The sequence below is a fragment of the Condylura cristata genome, unplaced genomic scaffold (assembly GCF_000260355.1).
Source record: "Condylura cristata isolate star-nosed mole 26May11 unplaced genomic scaffold, ConCri1.0 scaffold00013, whole genome shotgun sequence".
In the NCBI taxonomy this organism is placed as follows: domain Eukaryota; kingdom Metazoa; phylum Chordata; class Mammalia; order Eulipotyphla; family Talpidae; genus Condylura; species Condylura cristata.
Genome location: NW_004567114.1, coordinates 36,828,058 through 36,843,889, shown reverse-complemented (window position 1 = coordinate 36,843,889; position 15,832 = coordinate 36,828,058). Strand labels below are relative to the sequence as shown.

Below are 15,832 nucleotides of genomic sequence, written 5' to 3'. Positions count from 1 at the left end.
GCGCGGTCGCTGCCGCCTCGGGCGCCGCGGTGCCGGGCTCGGTGCAGTTGGCTCTAAGCGTCCTGCACGCCCTGCTCTACGCGGCTCTCTTCGCCTTTGCCTACCTGCAACTGTGGAGGCTGCTCCTATACCGCGAGCGGCGGCTGAGTTACCAGAGCCTCTGCCTCTTCCTCTGTCTCCTGTGGGCAGCGCTCCGGACCACCCTCTTCTCCACCGCCTTCTCGCTCAGCGGCTCCCTGCCCCTGCTCCGGCCGCCCGCTCACCTGCACTTCTTCCCCCACTGGCTGCTCTACTGCTTCCCCTCCTGTCTCCAGTTCTCCACGCTCTGTCTCCTCAACCTCTACCTGGCGGAGGTAAGGCGGGAGGACAGGCATGCGGGGCCGGGAGGGCGAGCGGGGCCGCGCCGTTTAACTCCAGCCGAAGATCGGTGTGTGGCCGAGGCGGGGGCGGGGGTGGCCGTGAGAGGCGGACCCGAGAGCAGACTGGGGAAACTGAGGCACTCCCGGAGTGTGCGCCAGTCTTTCTGCCCTGAACTTTAGCAGGTGATTAACTGAGAGATTGAGGAGCTTGGGGAACACAGTGAATGAGAATGTGTTCTGACAACTTCAAACGGCAGGACACCCCTTTGTTCGGTGTTCTGTCCCCCTAAGGCACCCACAAAGTGGCATCGCAAGAAGTAGCAGCCGGGGTAGCTCTGCCGAAGCTGGACTGTGTTGAGAGAGGTTGGTTGATGCTGAGGTAGCAGCAGCTCTGCTGAGGCTGGATTGCTGCCAGCCATTACGTCACCAGGCAGAGCTGTTCCTCTGCTATTGTTGCTGCGTTTCTTTTATTAGAAGCTTATATTCCCTCCTGCATCTCCTTTCCTGTAGGTTGATAAGCCTCACACGAATTCCGTTCGATAGTTCCCCAGCAGGGTTAATGATCAATAACCCACGCTGAGGGTCAGTGTAAAGACCTCCATCAAGCCCTTAGGTTTCCCCAGTTGCTTGGCGCTCTCGCTATTCATCCTACCTCTTACAGCCTCATCTTTTGGGGGGGCTAATTGAGAAAGAAGATACTAGCTGAAACTGTGTCTATTGCAGAAACAAATCACCAAACTGTGTTTGCAATAACTTGCTTAATAGCTGGAACCTAATCACACCCCCTTTCTCTTTTTTGAGGAATTGCTAGTTGGATTGCATTGTTCTGCAGCCGCTTAGGTGTTTGACCCATTTCAGACAGGTTTGGGAGTGTAAGGTTGTCAATCATGTATGTCAGTTCGTGATATTTAAGCCATAGAATTTTGAGAATTTTCCCCAAAAGTCTCTCCACCCCACCCCCCGCAGGGGAAAAAAAAGAAAAGCTTGAGGAGGGGAAGAAACAAGGTGACATCATATGCCTAATACTGACTAAGATAGAACAATATTGGTGTATGCAGCTAATCCTCTCAAGCTTTTGGGGCGGATGAGAATTAACATAGTTCCGAGCAAAAGTGAAAAACGCTTCAGGCAGATGAAGTGTTTATATTTCCTGGGTAAAAACCACTCTTTTCTCCCTTGATAGATAGAAAGTATAATGCATAATTTTAAATCGTAGTCATAACTTCGGCTATTTTAGCACACTAAAAACAACAGTTGAAAACAAGTAACAAAACTAATTTAACTAATTCTTTTCCTTCCCCATCCTTTACATGTCCAAGCAATACAATGACAAAAACCCAAACAGCAAGAAGAAACAAAAAGCGTGGTAATCATAAATAATCGTGCCATAGTCATGACTCTTAACTGAACCGTGTTCTGATCTTCTAGTTGTTGTTTAAACTGTCATTACACGTCCATCCAGTTAAACTGATACATTGTATTCTGCCAACAGGATTTCTGTCCTCAATTGAAGCTCTAGCTTCAGATAGACTTAATTCAGATGTTGCTGAATGTGATTAGCAGTCTTTATATGACAAGCTTGGGATGTTTTCCCCTATACATTTTGATTTATAAATTATATTAATGATTCACTATAACATGGGTGGTGGACATTTCAAAAAGTGACTAAATGCTCTTTTTATTTTTTTCTAAAGATATAATATACCACCAAGTGCACAAATATTCAATGTACAGCTAGGTGAGATTTCACATATGCATACACTCATGTTAACACCAGATTATGATAAGTGTCTAGGAAGGTTCCCTTGCTCCCTCTCCCTGTCAGTACCTCTCTCCCTGAGGTCAACATAAGTAGCTAAATGCTATCATAATAGCATAATGATAATAGGAAAAAGACATTTAAGTTAAAAATTCTGAAAGTATGCTTCTGCAGAATAAAATACACAATGTCTGTATTGTGTTTTCAGACTTTGATTGCTGATAGTCCAAGCTGATAAGGAAGAATTTAAAGGTCTTCTTGCTAAGTGAATCTCTTATTTGTGTGATATACTTTTTTAAAAGCAGTAAAACTCTGAATGTAGAAAATATAATTTGGAAATAATCTGGGAATAAGGGAAATAAACTTTTCCCTTTTGTAGTGACTCCTAAAAAGGTTATGTGTCTACACCTATCTTTTATAATCAAATTAATAATTTTAAAAGGCATAAGTGTATATCAAATACAAATTTTGGGTCTGTTTAAAAAGAGATATCTTTATATATCTTATATATTACATCAGTCTTCATTTTGTGCATTTTATCCTCTTGGTTGTGATCCCTGTGGACTTCCCACCACCAATTCACCCATGTGCCATCACCATGGGCTCAGGCTCATGCACTCTTCCCAACCCACGTTTAGTCTAATTCCACTCTCCACCCCAGGAAAATGTTGTTCGTTTTTACTCTTATTACAATTGCTTTTTTCACCCTGATCCCTTATGTTCCTGCTATGAGTGAAACCATCCAGTATTTTCCTTAAAAACATATATTTCAACTAGAAATCATTTTACTATTAATTAGGGAAATCAGATGACTGTTTAACACACTCAAATTCAAACTTCTATATCAATTTCAAGTAACCTGGATGTATGTGTCCTATCCAGGCATTCTAAATTAATGAAACTTTCTCAGTGAGCTATTAGTTTAATAGTAATGGTAGAGAAAAATCTATGGTGACAAATACAAAACTTAATTGACATTCCTTTTTTTTAAGCAAAATTTCCTTTATTTTTTTCTGGATAGTTGTATTTATTAATTACCAAATCATGCCATCTTTGTGCTTAAGTAAAGTACATTTTTTACTTGTATTTTCATATTACCAATTCAATTTTACTTTCACTCTCTTTAAAACATTTGTCATATCCATTTCTTACTAATTGAAAGCATTCTAACTTTAAGCATGAACTGTAAAAGAACAATAGAGCACTATAAAGCGAAATAAGTAAAACAGCCATTACCACTATGAAAACATTTTGATGGATTTTCTAAAACTCACTAAGTTTTCAGAAGGTGAAAACTGCCTAAACCACACTTCTTGACCATACTGAGTAGAATTGAGATAAGAGGAATAGCCCTTTCTGAAATTACTGGGCTTTTCAACTTAATACTTTACCTCCTGGAAGCAGATAATTGAAGAAACCTATAATCCTGTACACTGATGTAAAAACACCTATTGAACTTTTCCACAATGATCTATAGATCATGTACATTACCATAGAGGATTTATACTCCTGTAATAAAAATCATTATGGAAAGAATTCAGTATTTAAAACATTATATTGCCGATGTAGTCATGTCTCCTATGACATCACTGATACCACTGTCACAAAGTGGTTTGCCTCTGTTTCCATCTGTGTGTTTTTATGATCTCAGGTCTTAACATTTCTAATCTATACATTTAGAATTTTTGTGTAGTATGTGAGATAGTGGTCTCAGTTCATTCCTTTGTATGTATCTGTCCAGTTTTCCCAACCCCATTTGTTAAATATACTTTCCTTTCTCCACTGACCTTGTTTGGCACCTTTGTCTTAAGTTAACTGTCCATATAAATATGGGTTTGTTTCTGACCTCTAGTTTTCTTTTACCATTACCAGGAAAGCAAGCAAAAATAAATAGGGCTACATCAAGTTTTAAAGCTTCCATTCACAATGAAATAAAACTATCATTAAAACAAAGACACTCTACCAAATGGGAGGGTACACATCATATATCCAACAATGAGCTAGTACCCAGAATCTATATGAACTCATACAATTCAACAACAAGAAATCACCCAATCAAAAAATGGACACAGAGCTAAATAGACACTTTACCAAAGAAGACATGCAGATAACCAACAAGTATACCATCACCAGAGAAATGCAAATTAAAACCAAGTGAGATACCCTTCACACCTGTGAGAATGGTCCATATCAAAACAAGAAACAACTAGTGTTGGCAAAGATATGGAGAAAACAGGAGACCTGGTCTATGGTTCATGGGAATGTGGACTAGTCCTGCCTCTACAGAAAAACAGTATGAAGGTTTCTCAAAACATTCAAAGATACATCTATCATAGGATCCCACAATCTCTTTCCTAGATATATACCAAAATAATATAAAAACACTAATTTAAAGGGGCATATGCACTCATTGTTATAGAAGGCAAGCTATGGAAACAACCTAGTATCCAGTGACAGATGAATGGATAAAGAAAATACAGGATATATACCAAATGGAATACTACACGCTACAAACTAAAATAGATGAAATCTTGCCATTTGTAACAGTATGGATAGAAATGGGGAAGATTATGCTAAGTGAAATAAGTCAAAAGAGAAAAGACAAATGCCAGATTTCACTCATATGGGATACAGAAAACAAAACAGACAAAAATGAAACAAAACAAATTTTTAAATCTGAAGTGACACTGTCAGAAGGAGAGTGGGAGCAAAGAGGGTAGAATATCCTGTGGACTAAAGTGAAGGGGGCTTTGGTGGTAGGCTTGGTGTGGTAACATACATTTCTAGAGATGTGAACTATACCCCCAAAAAATGTGCAATGTTATAAACTAACATTACTTCAAAAACATTAGTTTAGAATATAAAAGCTATAAATAAGTCAGTAAGACATTGTTTAATAAAAGAGATGCTATCTTCCATTGGAACAAGAGAAGGACTTAAAATGAGAGTTATAGTATACTATCTGAAATGTTGTGATGCATGCCAAAATCAATGAATTCATCTTTGAAATCATATTGACACTTTTTTCTTGCAATTTTGTAACATGAGTGCCAGTTGCTTAATTGGGATAAAATACAATGAGTTAGTTACAGCACCAAAATAGTTAGGAAATTTTTAATTCAGAATCTTACCTCTTATATTCATGGATGCTATCATAATCCCTGACAACAGATACATTCTTCCAAATATTGATGACATTTCATATAACCTACAGGTAATTTGGATTTGTTATAGGGTTCTGTGGTTATTAACAAAAGTGTTTTTACCACCTTAAATTTAAACTTTTTAATGATAAGGAGCTACTTCATATTTTTATCTCAGAGCAACTGGAACAATGAATGAATACATCATTGAATGACAATCTTGAAGGGGCCAAATTCTAAAAAACATTTAGCCATTTAAGATTTCAGGGTTAACTTTGTTTTGATGAACATTTGAGGCAAATTACTTACGGACTTTCTGGAATCTGTATTTTGTCTAAAATAGTGACTATTTTATGAATGCTACTATTTTTACGTTATCTTGGTTTAATTAGAAGCTAATTTTGATTACTATAGTTAAAATCTTACTAACGAAATCAGTATAATAGATTACAGAGTTTTACTTAACAAAACTATTTTTATTTCATTGGGCAAATGCTCATAGTAATTAGGTATTTGCTAATTTGTTTTCAATAATTCAATTAAGTAGAAAAATCTGAAAAACAAGTAAGTCTCACAGTATGACTCAGTTGTGTACTGAAAATAGATGTTTTATTCAGTGTTTCATTTTTTTTCTTAACTGTGGTTGAAATTGGTTTTGTCTGAACTTCCTATACTGTTTTATCCATTAAATTGATACCTTCCCCCCCCCCCAGCTCATCTATGAGGTGAAAGTTTGAAATGCATATCTGTGGCAGAAGATAAGACTACATGCCTCACATTTCATGTGATTTAATATTTTCAAAGTTCTTTAAAACACTGCCTTCACAAAGTAGATAGAAACAAAATGTGATTTGCCCAAGGTTATAAGGCTAGTAATATATATCAAATATGAGACTACTGTGTAACCTGCATCTATAAAATGTTACCAAGTAATCTCTCCCAGTGAATTTTTCTGAATACCATCAACTCTTTGTTACTCAGTGCTTTATATTTAACTTGTTTTACCATTTTCCAACATTTCAAGTCTTTTGAACTTTCTGCCATCTTTTCTCCCCATTTATACTCAGCATATGCTCATCTATTGAGTATGTATATTTTAAACTCAGAATTCAAACAGGTAAAATTCGAAGGAACATGAGCTCAGCATTAAAAATCACACTAAGAGAGTCCTCCCTGGTGGCACAGTGGGTTAAAGCACAGCACTAAGAAGCTAAAAACCCCTTCAACATGAATTCGTTCCCCACCCTGGAGGTGATCCACATGGCATGGCAGACCGCTCTTGACCCGCCGGCTGCTCTTTCCTCAGCAGGGTACTTCATCAGTTGACCCGTTCTGCTCCCCACTCTGTCTCTGGTGAATCCTCTCATTGCCCCTGCACTTCTGTCCTGTACCCCAGTTCTGTGAGCATAAACAAATAAAATTTAAAAAAAAACACACACACACTAAGAAATCTTACCTGCAAATATTGAAGATATCAGAATTATAAAATACATTGCATAAAGTAGTCCAGTTATATGAATTAAGAAGCACTATTGAAATATAAAGAGATAAAATTATCAAATTTTGCCAGGTACATTTAGAAATAAATCATTTTAAAATAAAAATAATTATAAACTAAAAAAGGCAATTCAAAATAAATTAATGAACTAGAAAACCTGAGGAAAAATAGCCAAGAATATAGCTTATGGAAATAAAAGATGGAAAATACAACTAGGGATTGGGAAAATGAAGGTATAATGTGTAGGTCCAACATATATCTAATTGGAATTTCACAGACATTGTCCAAACAAATAATGACTTGGTTTGTCAAAATTTAAAGACAACTAACTTTCAAAATCAGAGCCCAAAGTTACAATCCAGCTAAGTGAAAATAAACCCATTTGAAAAAAACCTCCAAGTACCTAAGAACTTTCAAAACAACTAGACAGAAAAAGATATTGCTGAAAAGACAAGAAAATTAGTTGGAGTGCTATTTTGTTAACCACTAAGGAGCTGTGAAAAAAAAACCTCCAAGTACCTAAGAACTTTCAAAACAACTAGACAGAAAAAGATATTGCTGAAAAGACAGTAAAAAAAATTATCAAACTGCCAAGAGAAAATAACCAACAACCTAAAATTCTACCACAATGAAACTATCATCAATAAGGATGAAAAAGAAGCCACATTGCAGGTGATGTCAGTAAGATGGTATGGGAAGTCCTTACCTCCTTACCCTATGCAAACACTGATACAAACTTCTTACTGGAGTCCCTGACCCCAATGAAGTGTCATAAAATTGGGAAGAAGAGCACCTATATCCTAGTTCCTCCCAGAGAGTGAATGGGATTAGTACATACATCGTGCCTCCCAGCTTTCCTTAGGGTTCTCCCTAGTGGTCAGGCTTCTGTCTTAATTTTTGGCGTTCTGTCACATACAAAGCAACTTTTAATTTTTCAGCAAAAATATTCCAGGTCAGAATGATATATTTAAACTGCTAAAAAAAAAAATTGCCAACCAAAAATAATACACTGTCCTTCAAAATTGGACAAACACTTTCCCAGACAAACAAAAAACTGAGGGATTCATCACCATTTTAAACCTGCTTGCAGGAAATGCTAGAGAGAATTCTTCAAGTTGAAACAATAGAATGCTAAACAATATCATGATAGTATAAGAAAGCATGAAAGTTCTTAGTAAAGGTAAATAAATAAATACAGAATACTGTATTATTGTGATGATGGATAAATCACTTAATTTAAGTATAAAGTTTGAAAAACTAAAATGACAAAAATATCAAAAATTACACAACATTAGTAAGCTTACAGTGTGGGAGGGGAGAAGTTAAATTGCAACTTTTGTATTTAAAATTTGTATTGAAAATTTGAATTTAATGTGCTATCATTTTAAAGAAAAATTTTATAGCTATAAGGTATTTTCTGTTAGTCTCAAGGCAGCCACACAGAAACAAGATTATGGGTGTTACACAAAAGGAAAAGAGAAATAAAGTATATTAATACAGAAAAGAATCAATGATACACAAAGGACAAAGGACACACCAAAAACTACAAGATTAACTGGGGGGAGAAGGTTAACAAAATTGCAATAGCAATTGTATTTATCTTCAATCAGAAGATACAGAGTTGTTGAGTGGATCAAAATTATAAATAACTACTCAACTATGTGCTGTCTATAAGAGAGTCATTATTTTTAAACATATACACTGACTTGTAAAAGATATTCCATGCAAATAGTAACCAAAATACTTAGACAAGGTAGACTTAAGTCAAAAACTCTCATTAGACAATGGACATTTTATAATTATGAAATGGTTTATCCCCCAGGAAGATGGGACAAATGCACCCAACATTTTTTAAATGTTTACAGAATTGAAGGGAGACATAAACAGTTAATACACAAATTGGAGGTTTCAGTACCTCACTTTCAATAATAGAGTATCTAGACAGAAGTTCAAAAAGGTATCAGAGTACTTGGGCAACACTATAGATCAAATGGGCCTGGAAGAAATCTATCGCCCAATCTGTTCCCAATTTTCCACTACCAACAAAAGGCATTTTCTTTACAAATATACACGAATCTTTCTCCAAGGTAGATCACATGTTAGTTCACAAAACAAGTTTTAGAGCAAATTTAAGAAGATTGAAATCGTACTAAGCATCTTTCTGGCCAGAATGGAATGAAATTAGAAATCAATTGTAAAAATAAAACTGAAAATTCATAACAATGTGGAAATTAAATAACACACTCTTAAACAACCATTTTACCAACAAGGAAAACAGAAATAGAAAAATTCCTCAAGAAAAAAGAAAACACAACATACCCCCAAATTAAGGGATGTTACAAAAACAATACCAACAAGGACGTTCATAGTGATAAACACCGCTAAAAAGAGAAAAAAGATACCAGAAAAGCAATCTAGCTTTACCCTTCAAAGAACTAGAAGAACAAACTAAGCCTAAAGTTAGGAGGGATGAGATAACAAAGACTAGGGCAGAAATAAAATAGGAAACACAGAAGCAATAGGAAAAATGAATAAAAACAAGAGGAGTTTTTTTTGTTTGTTTTTGTTTTTGTTTTAAGATAAATAAAATCCAGTAACTTAGGTACACTAAGAGAATAAAAGGAAAAGATCAGAAGTGAAAAATAAAAGATATTATAACTAATGCCACAGAAATAAAAGGATCAGAAGAGACTAAGAGCCAACTATCTGTTTAACCTAGAAGAAATGGATAAATTCCAAGAAACACACAATTTACAAGATTGACTCATGAAGATATAGAAAGTCTGAGCAGACCTATAACTGCAGTGCATGGTGATTGACTTAATAATCAAGAACCTTCCAAAAAAGAAAAGCCAGTATGGTGATATGTGTAGAGGTCTGAACTGATATCCCTAAAATACCCTGTGTTGTAAACTAAGATCACCTCAATAAACATAATTTTTTTTAATTATTTAACAATGGCAACAACAACAAAAAAAACAAACCTGGCTGAGATGACTTCACTAGAGATTTCTATGAAAATTTGAAAGACAATTAATACTTATCCTCAGAATTTAAAAAACAGAAGTGGTATAAACACTCCCTAACTCATTCTAAGAGACCATCATCAACAACCTGAAACTAATGCCAGACAAAGACACTACATAAAAAAAAAAACACTATATGCCAATATTCCTCATGAATAGAGCTGCAAAAATCCTCACTAAATACAAGCAAATCAAATCCAACAGCACATTTAAATGACCATACAACACAACCTAGGTTATTCAAGGATCATTCACCATATGAAAATCAGTGTGATGTATCAGAATAACAGAATAAAGGATGAAAGTCATAATCATTTCAATATATGTAAATAATCATTTGAACAAATAAACACTTTTCATGTTAAAATTTTTTTTTTCAACAAACTAGGAATAGAAGGAAATTACCTTGATATAACAAAGGTCTTATATGAAAAGCTACAACTAATATCATTTTCATATATTTTGGTAATTTTCTAAATTCTCTCCTCTTGACTAGTTTTTCAAGAGTGTGTTCAATTTCCATATTTGTGAATTTTCCCATTTTATTTTTGTGAATTTCTAGTTTTACTGTGTTGTGCTCAGAGAAGGTACTTGGTATGATTTTAGTAATCTTTAAATTTGTTAGGACTTGAGAACTTGAAGAGAAAAGACGGCAAAAGCTTCTTGACACTGATCTGGGTAATACAACTATTACACCAAAAGCTCAGGCTATAAAAATGAACACGTGGTGCTATATCAAACTAAAAAGTTTCTGCACAGCAAGAGAAGTAATCAATAAAGTGAAAGTACCTCCTACTGAATAACAGAAGAAAATATTTGCTAACCATTTATCTGATAAGGGGTTAACCTCCAAAATATGCCAGGAACACCTACAACTTCATAGGAAATAATAATTAATGGGCAAAGAACATGAAAAGACTTTTCTCCAAAGATATATAAATGGATGATAGGTATATTAAAAATGCCCAACATTACTAACGTTTAGAGGAATGAAAATAAAAACTACAATGAAATAATATCTTCTACCTGTCAGTATGACTGTTATCCAAAAACAAAAAAACAAGGATATGGAGAAAAGGGAACACATACATCCTGTTTTGGGGAGCACAAGCAAGCGCAGCTGGCATGAAAAACAGTATAAAGTTTCCTCAAAAACTTAGGATCCAGCATTTCCTTTTCTGAGTAGTTAGCCAAAAGATATACAAACAACATTTGAAAGAGATATTTTCCGGAGTTCGATACACAGTAAACAAGATGTGGAAACAAAGTAAATGTTAATCAACAACTGAGTAGGTAAATGAAATGCAGTGGGAATGCACGCGTGCACATACACTAAGTTCATCCCTTAAAAAAGAAAGTTCTGTGTTTTGTGACAAAATGGATGGAACCTCAAGGCTGTAGGGGAAGACAAATATTTCTCCAGCCCACTTGGGCTCCATGGCTAGATCTGAAAAGTAAACTAATGAAGACATTTTGACAAGAAAAATCATATCCATTTTAATGTCTTTTTCGTGTATATGATACACTTCACAAGAAATTAAGGACCCAAGAAGTGACCAGAGTAGGAAGCTTTCATATATTTTATATAAAGAAAAAAAATTTTTATGAAGAATTGACAAGAAAAGGGGTCTTAGAAAAGGGGTCCTTAGCTTCCTTAAAAGTTTATCAGTTTTGTTTGCAGATTCTTCTGGTGTCACATCTCGGCTCATAAGATTCTGTCCCCAGTAAACAGAATTTACTACCTGACTTTAAGCAGAAAAGTGGGAGCTTCTTTCACCTTCTTAATTACCTTCAACTCAAAATAAATTCTAAGTAGAGAGGCATATAACAAGATGACATATTCTGGTGTCTTTTGGTATTATTATACTAAATGAAATAAGCTAGCAAAGAAAAACAAATTCAGCATTATTCCACTACATGAAATATGGAATCAAATTCTTAGAATCAAATAATGGAATTGTGGTTTCTGGGGAAACAAAGAAAGGGGAAATGCTAATTAACAGAAATAAAGTTCCAGTTAACCAGAATGAATAAAATCTAGATTCCCCCCTATACAACACTGAATCCACAGTCGACAATAATGTATTGTACACTTAAATTTTTTTTGAAGTGGTAGATATGAAGTTAAGTAATCTTGCCAAAATCACATTTTAAAAATAATTTCAAGTCCAGTTGACAAATAAAACATTATTTACTGACCCTCACAAAAAGAAATTTTAAAAAATTCCTAAGGATGTTTGTCAGAAAGAAAGGAAATTACCTGAGGAGAAAAAGCACTAAAATAGCAGAAGGAATGGTACAAAAAGAAAATAGCACACCTAAGGTAAATGTAAACAGTAAATGTACAAAATACTTTCTCATTAGCATAAAAATGGAAAGAATTAAGTGTACAATAGTTTATGAATCAGGACAGGAATGATGGAGATAAAGCACTGTGTGGTCCTAATGTTATTTGGAGGAAGGAATATAGTTAACATTAAACTTTACGTTGAATATACTTTTTCAATAAAACAAAGATTAAGAAAGAAATATATGACTTTCAGACTTGGGAAGAATAAAAGTGGTGAATTGTAGAAGGATAGAACTTACCCAGAAAAGGGTAACAAAGAAGAAAAAACAAGCAAACACCAACATTAAGAAATATCATATTAATAAAATACACAAGTCAAAAAAGGAGTGAGAAACTTTTAGTGCCTTGAATTTAACACATGTAGCATAAAGAAACTCACTACACTACACTTAAAAAACAAATTCAGCTGTATACTGTTTACAAGAGCTAGCCCTAATACAAGGACAAAGAGAATGACAGTAGAAACAGAAAAATAAAAATTTCATCATACCAAAGAAAAAAATCAAGAGTACTTCACAGAGAAATCAACAAATCTATATTTTTTCTTTTATTTTTTGTTTGTTTTTTTAATCTAATATTCTATATTTGATAGGTCAAGCAGACAAAAACAAAACTCTAAGCCAGCAAGGAAATAGAAAAATGACTTCATCAAATATTATATTACAACAGAGACCCTTTTTGGTAACACATTTTTTTTTAATTTATTTATGTTTACAGAACTGGGGTACAGGCCAGAGGTGCATTGGGTGAGAGGACTCACCAGAGACAGATTGGGGAGCAGAACAGGTAGATCTAATGAAATACACTGCTGAGAGGAGCAGTGGGCAGGTCATAAAAGGTCTGCCACACTATGTGGATCAGCTTCCTGGCAGGGGATGGAACTCGTGCTGCAGTGGCTTGTGAGAGCTTCATAATGCGGTGCTTTAACCTGTGGCACCACCAGGGAGAGCCCGGTAACACACTTATTTTTTTAATAGACCACATACTGAAGCATGAATACAAAACTTTTTAAAATTTAGAGGCAATGAAACATAGTAAATCTCAATAACTTACCAGCCCTATGTCCTTTGGAAGTTCCTAAACTACTTGTGTCCATTCCCATTTCCAAAACTGATAATAATGTCTGTTCCATAGAGTTTTGAAAATGAAATGATATCAAAATCAGAAAAAAGTAATCATGGGAGCCTCCCTGTTGGTGCATCGTGTTAAGCCACAGCACTATGAAGTTACCCAAAGCCACTGCAATATGAATTTGATCCCCTGCCAGGAAGCTGATCCACATGGCATGGCAGACCTCTCCTGTTTCACTGTGCTCCCCTCGGGGGTGTGTTTCAGTAGATACACCAGTTCTGCTGCCCACTCCATCTCTGGTGAATCCTCATCCCCAGCACCTCTGGTCTGTACCCTCAGCTCTTTTATACACATAAATAAGTAAATCTTTTTTTAAAAAAATAGTCATGAAAAATAATTGCAAATATCTCTGGTAAATATTGATACAAAATTTATTCATCTTAGCAAATCTAATCCAAAAATATAAAGGACAGTGGATCATGGCCAAAAATGTTTTATTCCAGGAATGCAACATTGGTTGAACATTCAAAAATCAATCATTTTAGCAGTTTAAAAAAGAAAATAATATACTCATCAAGTGCAGAAAGAGAGTTTGTCAAAACTCAATAACCATTTAATGGTTTTAAAAAATTTACTCTCAGCAAGCTACAGAATAGATGAGAAATTCCTCAATTCTGACATTATAGTAAAAATAAAAGACTGAACAGTTGCCCATGGAAAATGAAGAAAATAGCCACACTTCTTATCCTAAACATTATGCTAAAGGACTAGATAAGAAAAAAAGGTTTAAAAATTAAAAAGTAGGCCCTCCCTGGTGGCGCAGTGGGTTAAAGCACAGCACTAAGAAGCTTAAGTCACTTCCGCATGAGTTCGATCCCCACCTGCCCTGGAGGAGATCCACATGGCGTGGCAGACCTCTCCTGACCCGCCCGCTGCTTCCCTCAGCAGTGTACTTCCTAGATCTGCCTGTTCTGCTCCCCACTCTGTCTATGGTGAATCCTCTCACCCTCCACATCTCTGGCCTGTACCCCAGTTCTATATGAATAAATAAATAAATCTTTAAAAAAAAAATTAAAAAGTAAAATTGTCCTCATTTCTAAGTGACATGATTGTTTAGGTAGAAAATTTCAATAGTCTACAGAAAATATCTAAAGTTAATAAGGGGATTTAATAAGCTTGCAGGATATAACTATTTTTTAGTATATAACTGTATTTTCTATCTTAGTAATAAACAATTGGAAAATTAAATATAAAAACAACTCAATTTATAATAGTGCCAAAAAATTAAAATATGTAGGAATAGATATAATAATAGATGTATTAAGAATGCTAAAATGAAAGCTACATGAGGAAAGAAAAAGACTAGGAGATATAAGAGATGATGGGGGGGAAGTAAAAACTTTTTATGTTGGAACAACAGATATGTGCATGGATATTGAAATGCTAATTTCAGTGTTAATGATATTTACTATTGCTGTTCATTGCCACACATCTCTGTTTCTGACTTCTGAAACAGCATCATTTATTTTCATAGAAGTTTTGATGACACCAGCTGGCATATAACTACACTTTCTGGTGTAGAGCCGTAACCATTAGGACAACTAATGCTTAGGCTGGTGTTTTACTTAAGATATGTTATAAAGAAAAATAAATGATGAAAACTACTGAGAGAAAGAAGACCTAAGTAAGTCACAGAGTACACACTAGATTTTTTATTTTTAAGATGTCACTTCTTTAAGTTGACTTTTGCATGAAATCCCTATTAAAATAGCAGGATTTGTGGTAACAATTGGCAAGATAATTTTAGAGTGTATATATGGAAATACAAAGAATTTAAAATAACTGAAATAATTTTGAAAAAAAAACACAACTAGAGCACTACACTGATTTCAAAACTACTATAAAACTACAATTCATCAAGATGTTTAAAATTCTGGGGGGAGGGGGAATGGACATACAGATCAATACAGCAGAATAGAGAATCCAGAATTAGACCCACCCTTACATAATTAATTGGTTATACAAAAACACCAAGGTAATTAACCTACTGAGGAAATGAAAGTTTTTTCAACAAATGATGCTGAAATAATTGGCTATCCATATGGGGGAAAACTATACTCATTTTTACCTCACACACATATAGAAATCTACATGATATTATAATAGATCTAAATGAAAAGCTAAATTTATTAAAGAAAACAGGAGAATATCTTCATTCTCTTGAAGGTGGTAAAGTTTCCTAGATAGGAAACAAAAACATGAACAAAAATTTATAACTGTGACTATCAAACTTAAAAACTTGCATTTTGTAAGACATAATAAAAAGGCAAGCCACAGACTGGGAAAAAACATTTGCAGCCCATATATCTCCATATTATTTATATCCAGAATATATGAAGAACTCTTAAAAATTCAATAACAACAAAATTCAGCAGAAATGGACAAAATATTTAAACAGACACTTTACAAAAGAAGATATGTATAGCCAAAAAGCACAGAAAAAGATGACCAAGTTATCTGGAAAATGAAAAGTGTAGCCATAATGAGGACCATTAAAAATTAACTACAGGCCCTCCCTGGTGGCGCAGCGGGCTAAAGCACTGCATTGAGAAGCTAAAGCCACTTC

The 15,832-nt window shown here is 34.9% G+C and overlaps 1 protein-coding gene across 1 annotated transcript in view; it reads left to right on the top strand.

Annotated features, from left to right (window-relative positions):
* Nucleotides 1–2: 2 nt before the first annotated feature.
* GPR137C (G protein-coupled receptor 137C) overlaps nucleotides 3–15,832 on the top strand; it is a gene marked incomplete at its 5' end in the record, with an annotated part of 56,093 nt that continues 40,263 nt past the window's right edge. The window contains one exon of the mRNA XM_004682095.2: nucleotides 3–353. Within this exon, the coding sequence (XP_004682152.1) occupies nucleotides 3–353 (351 nt within the window). The remainder of the gene's footprint in view (nucleotides 354–15,832) is intronic.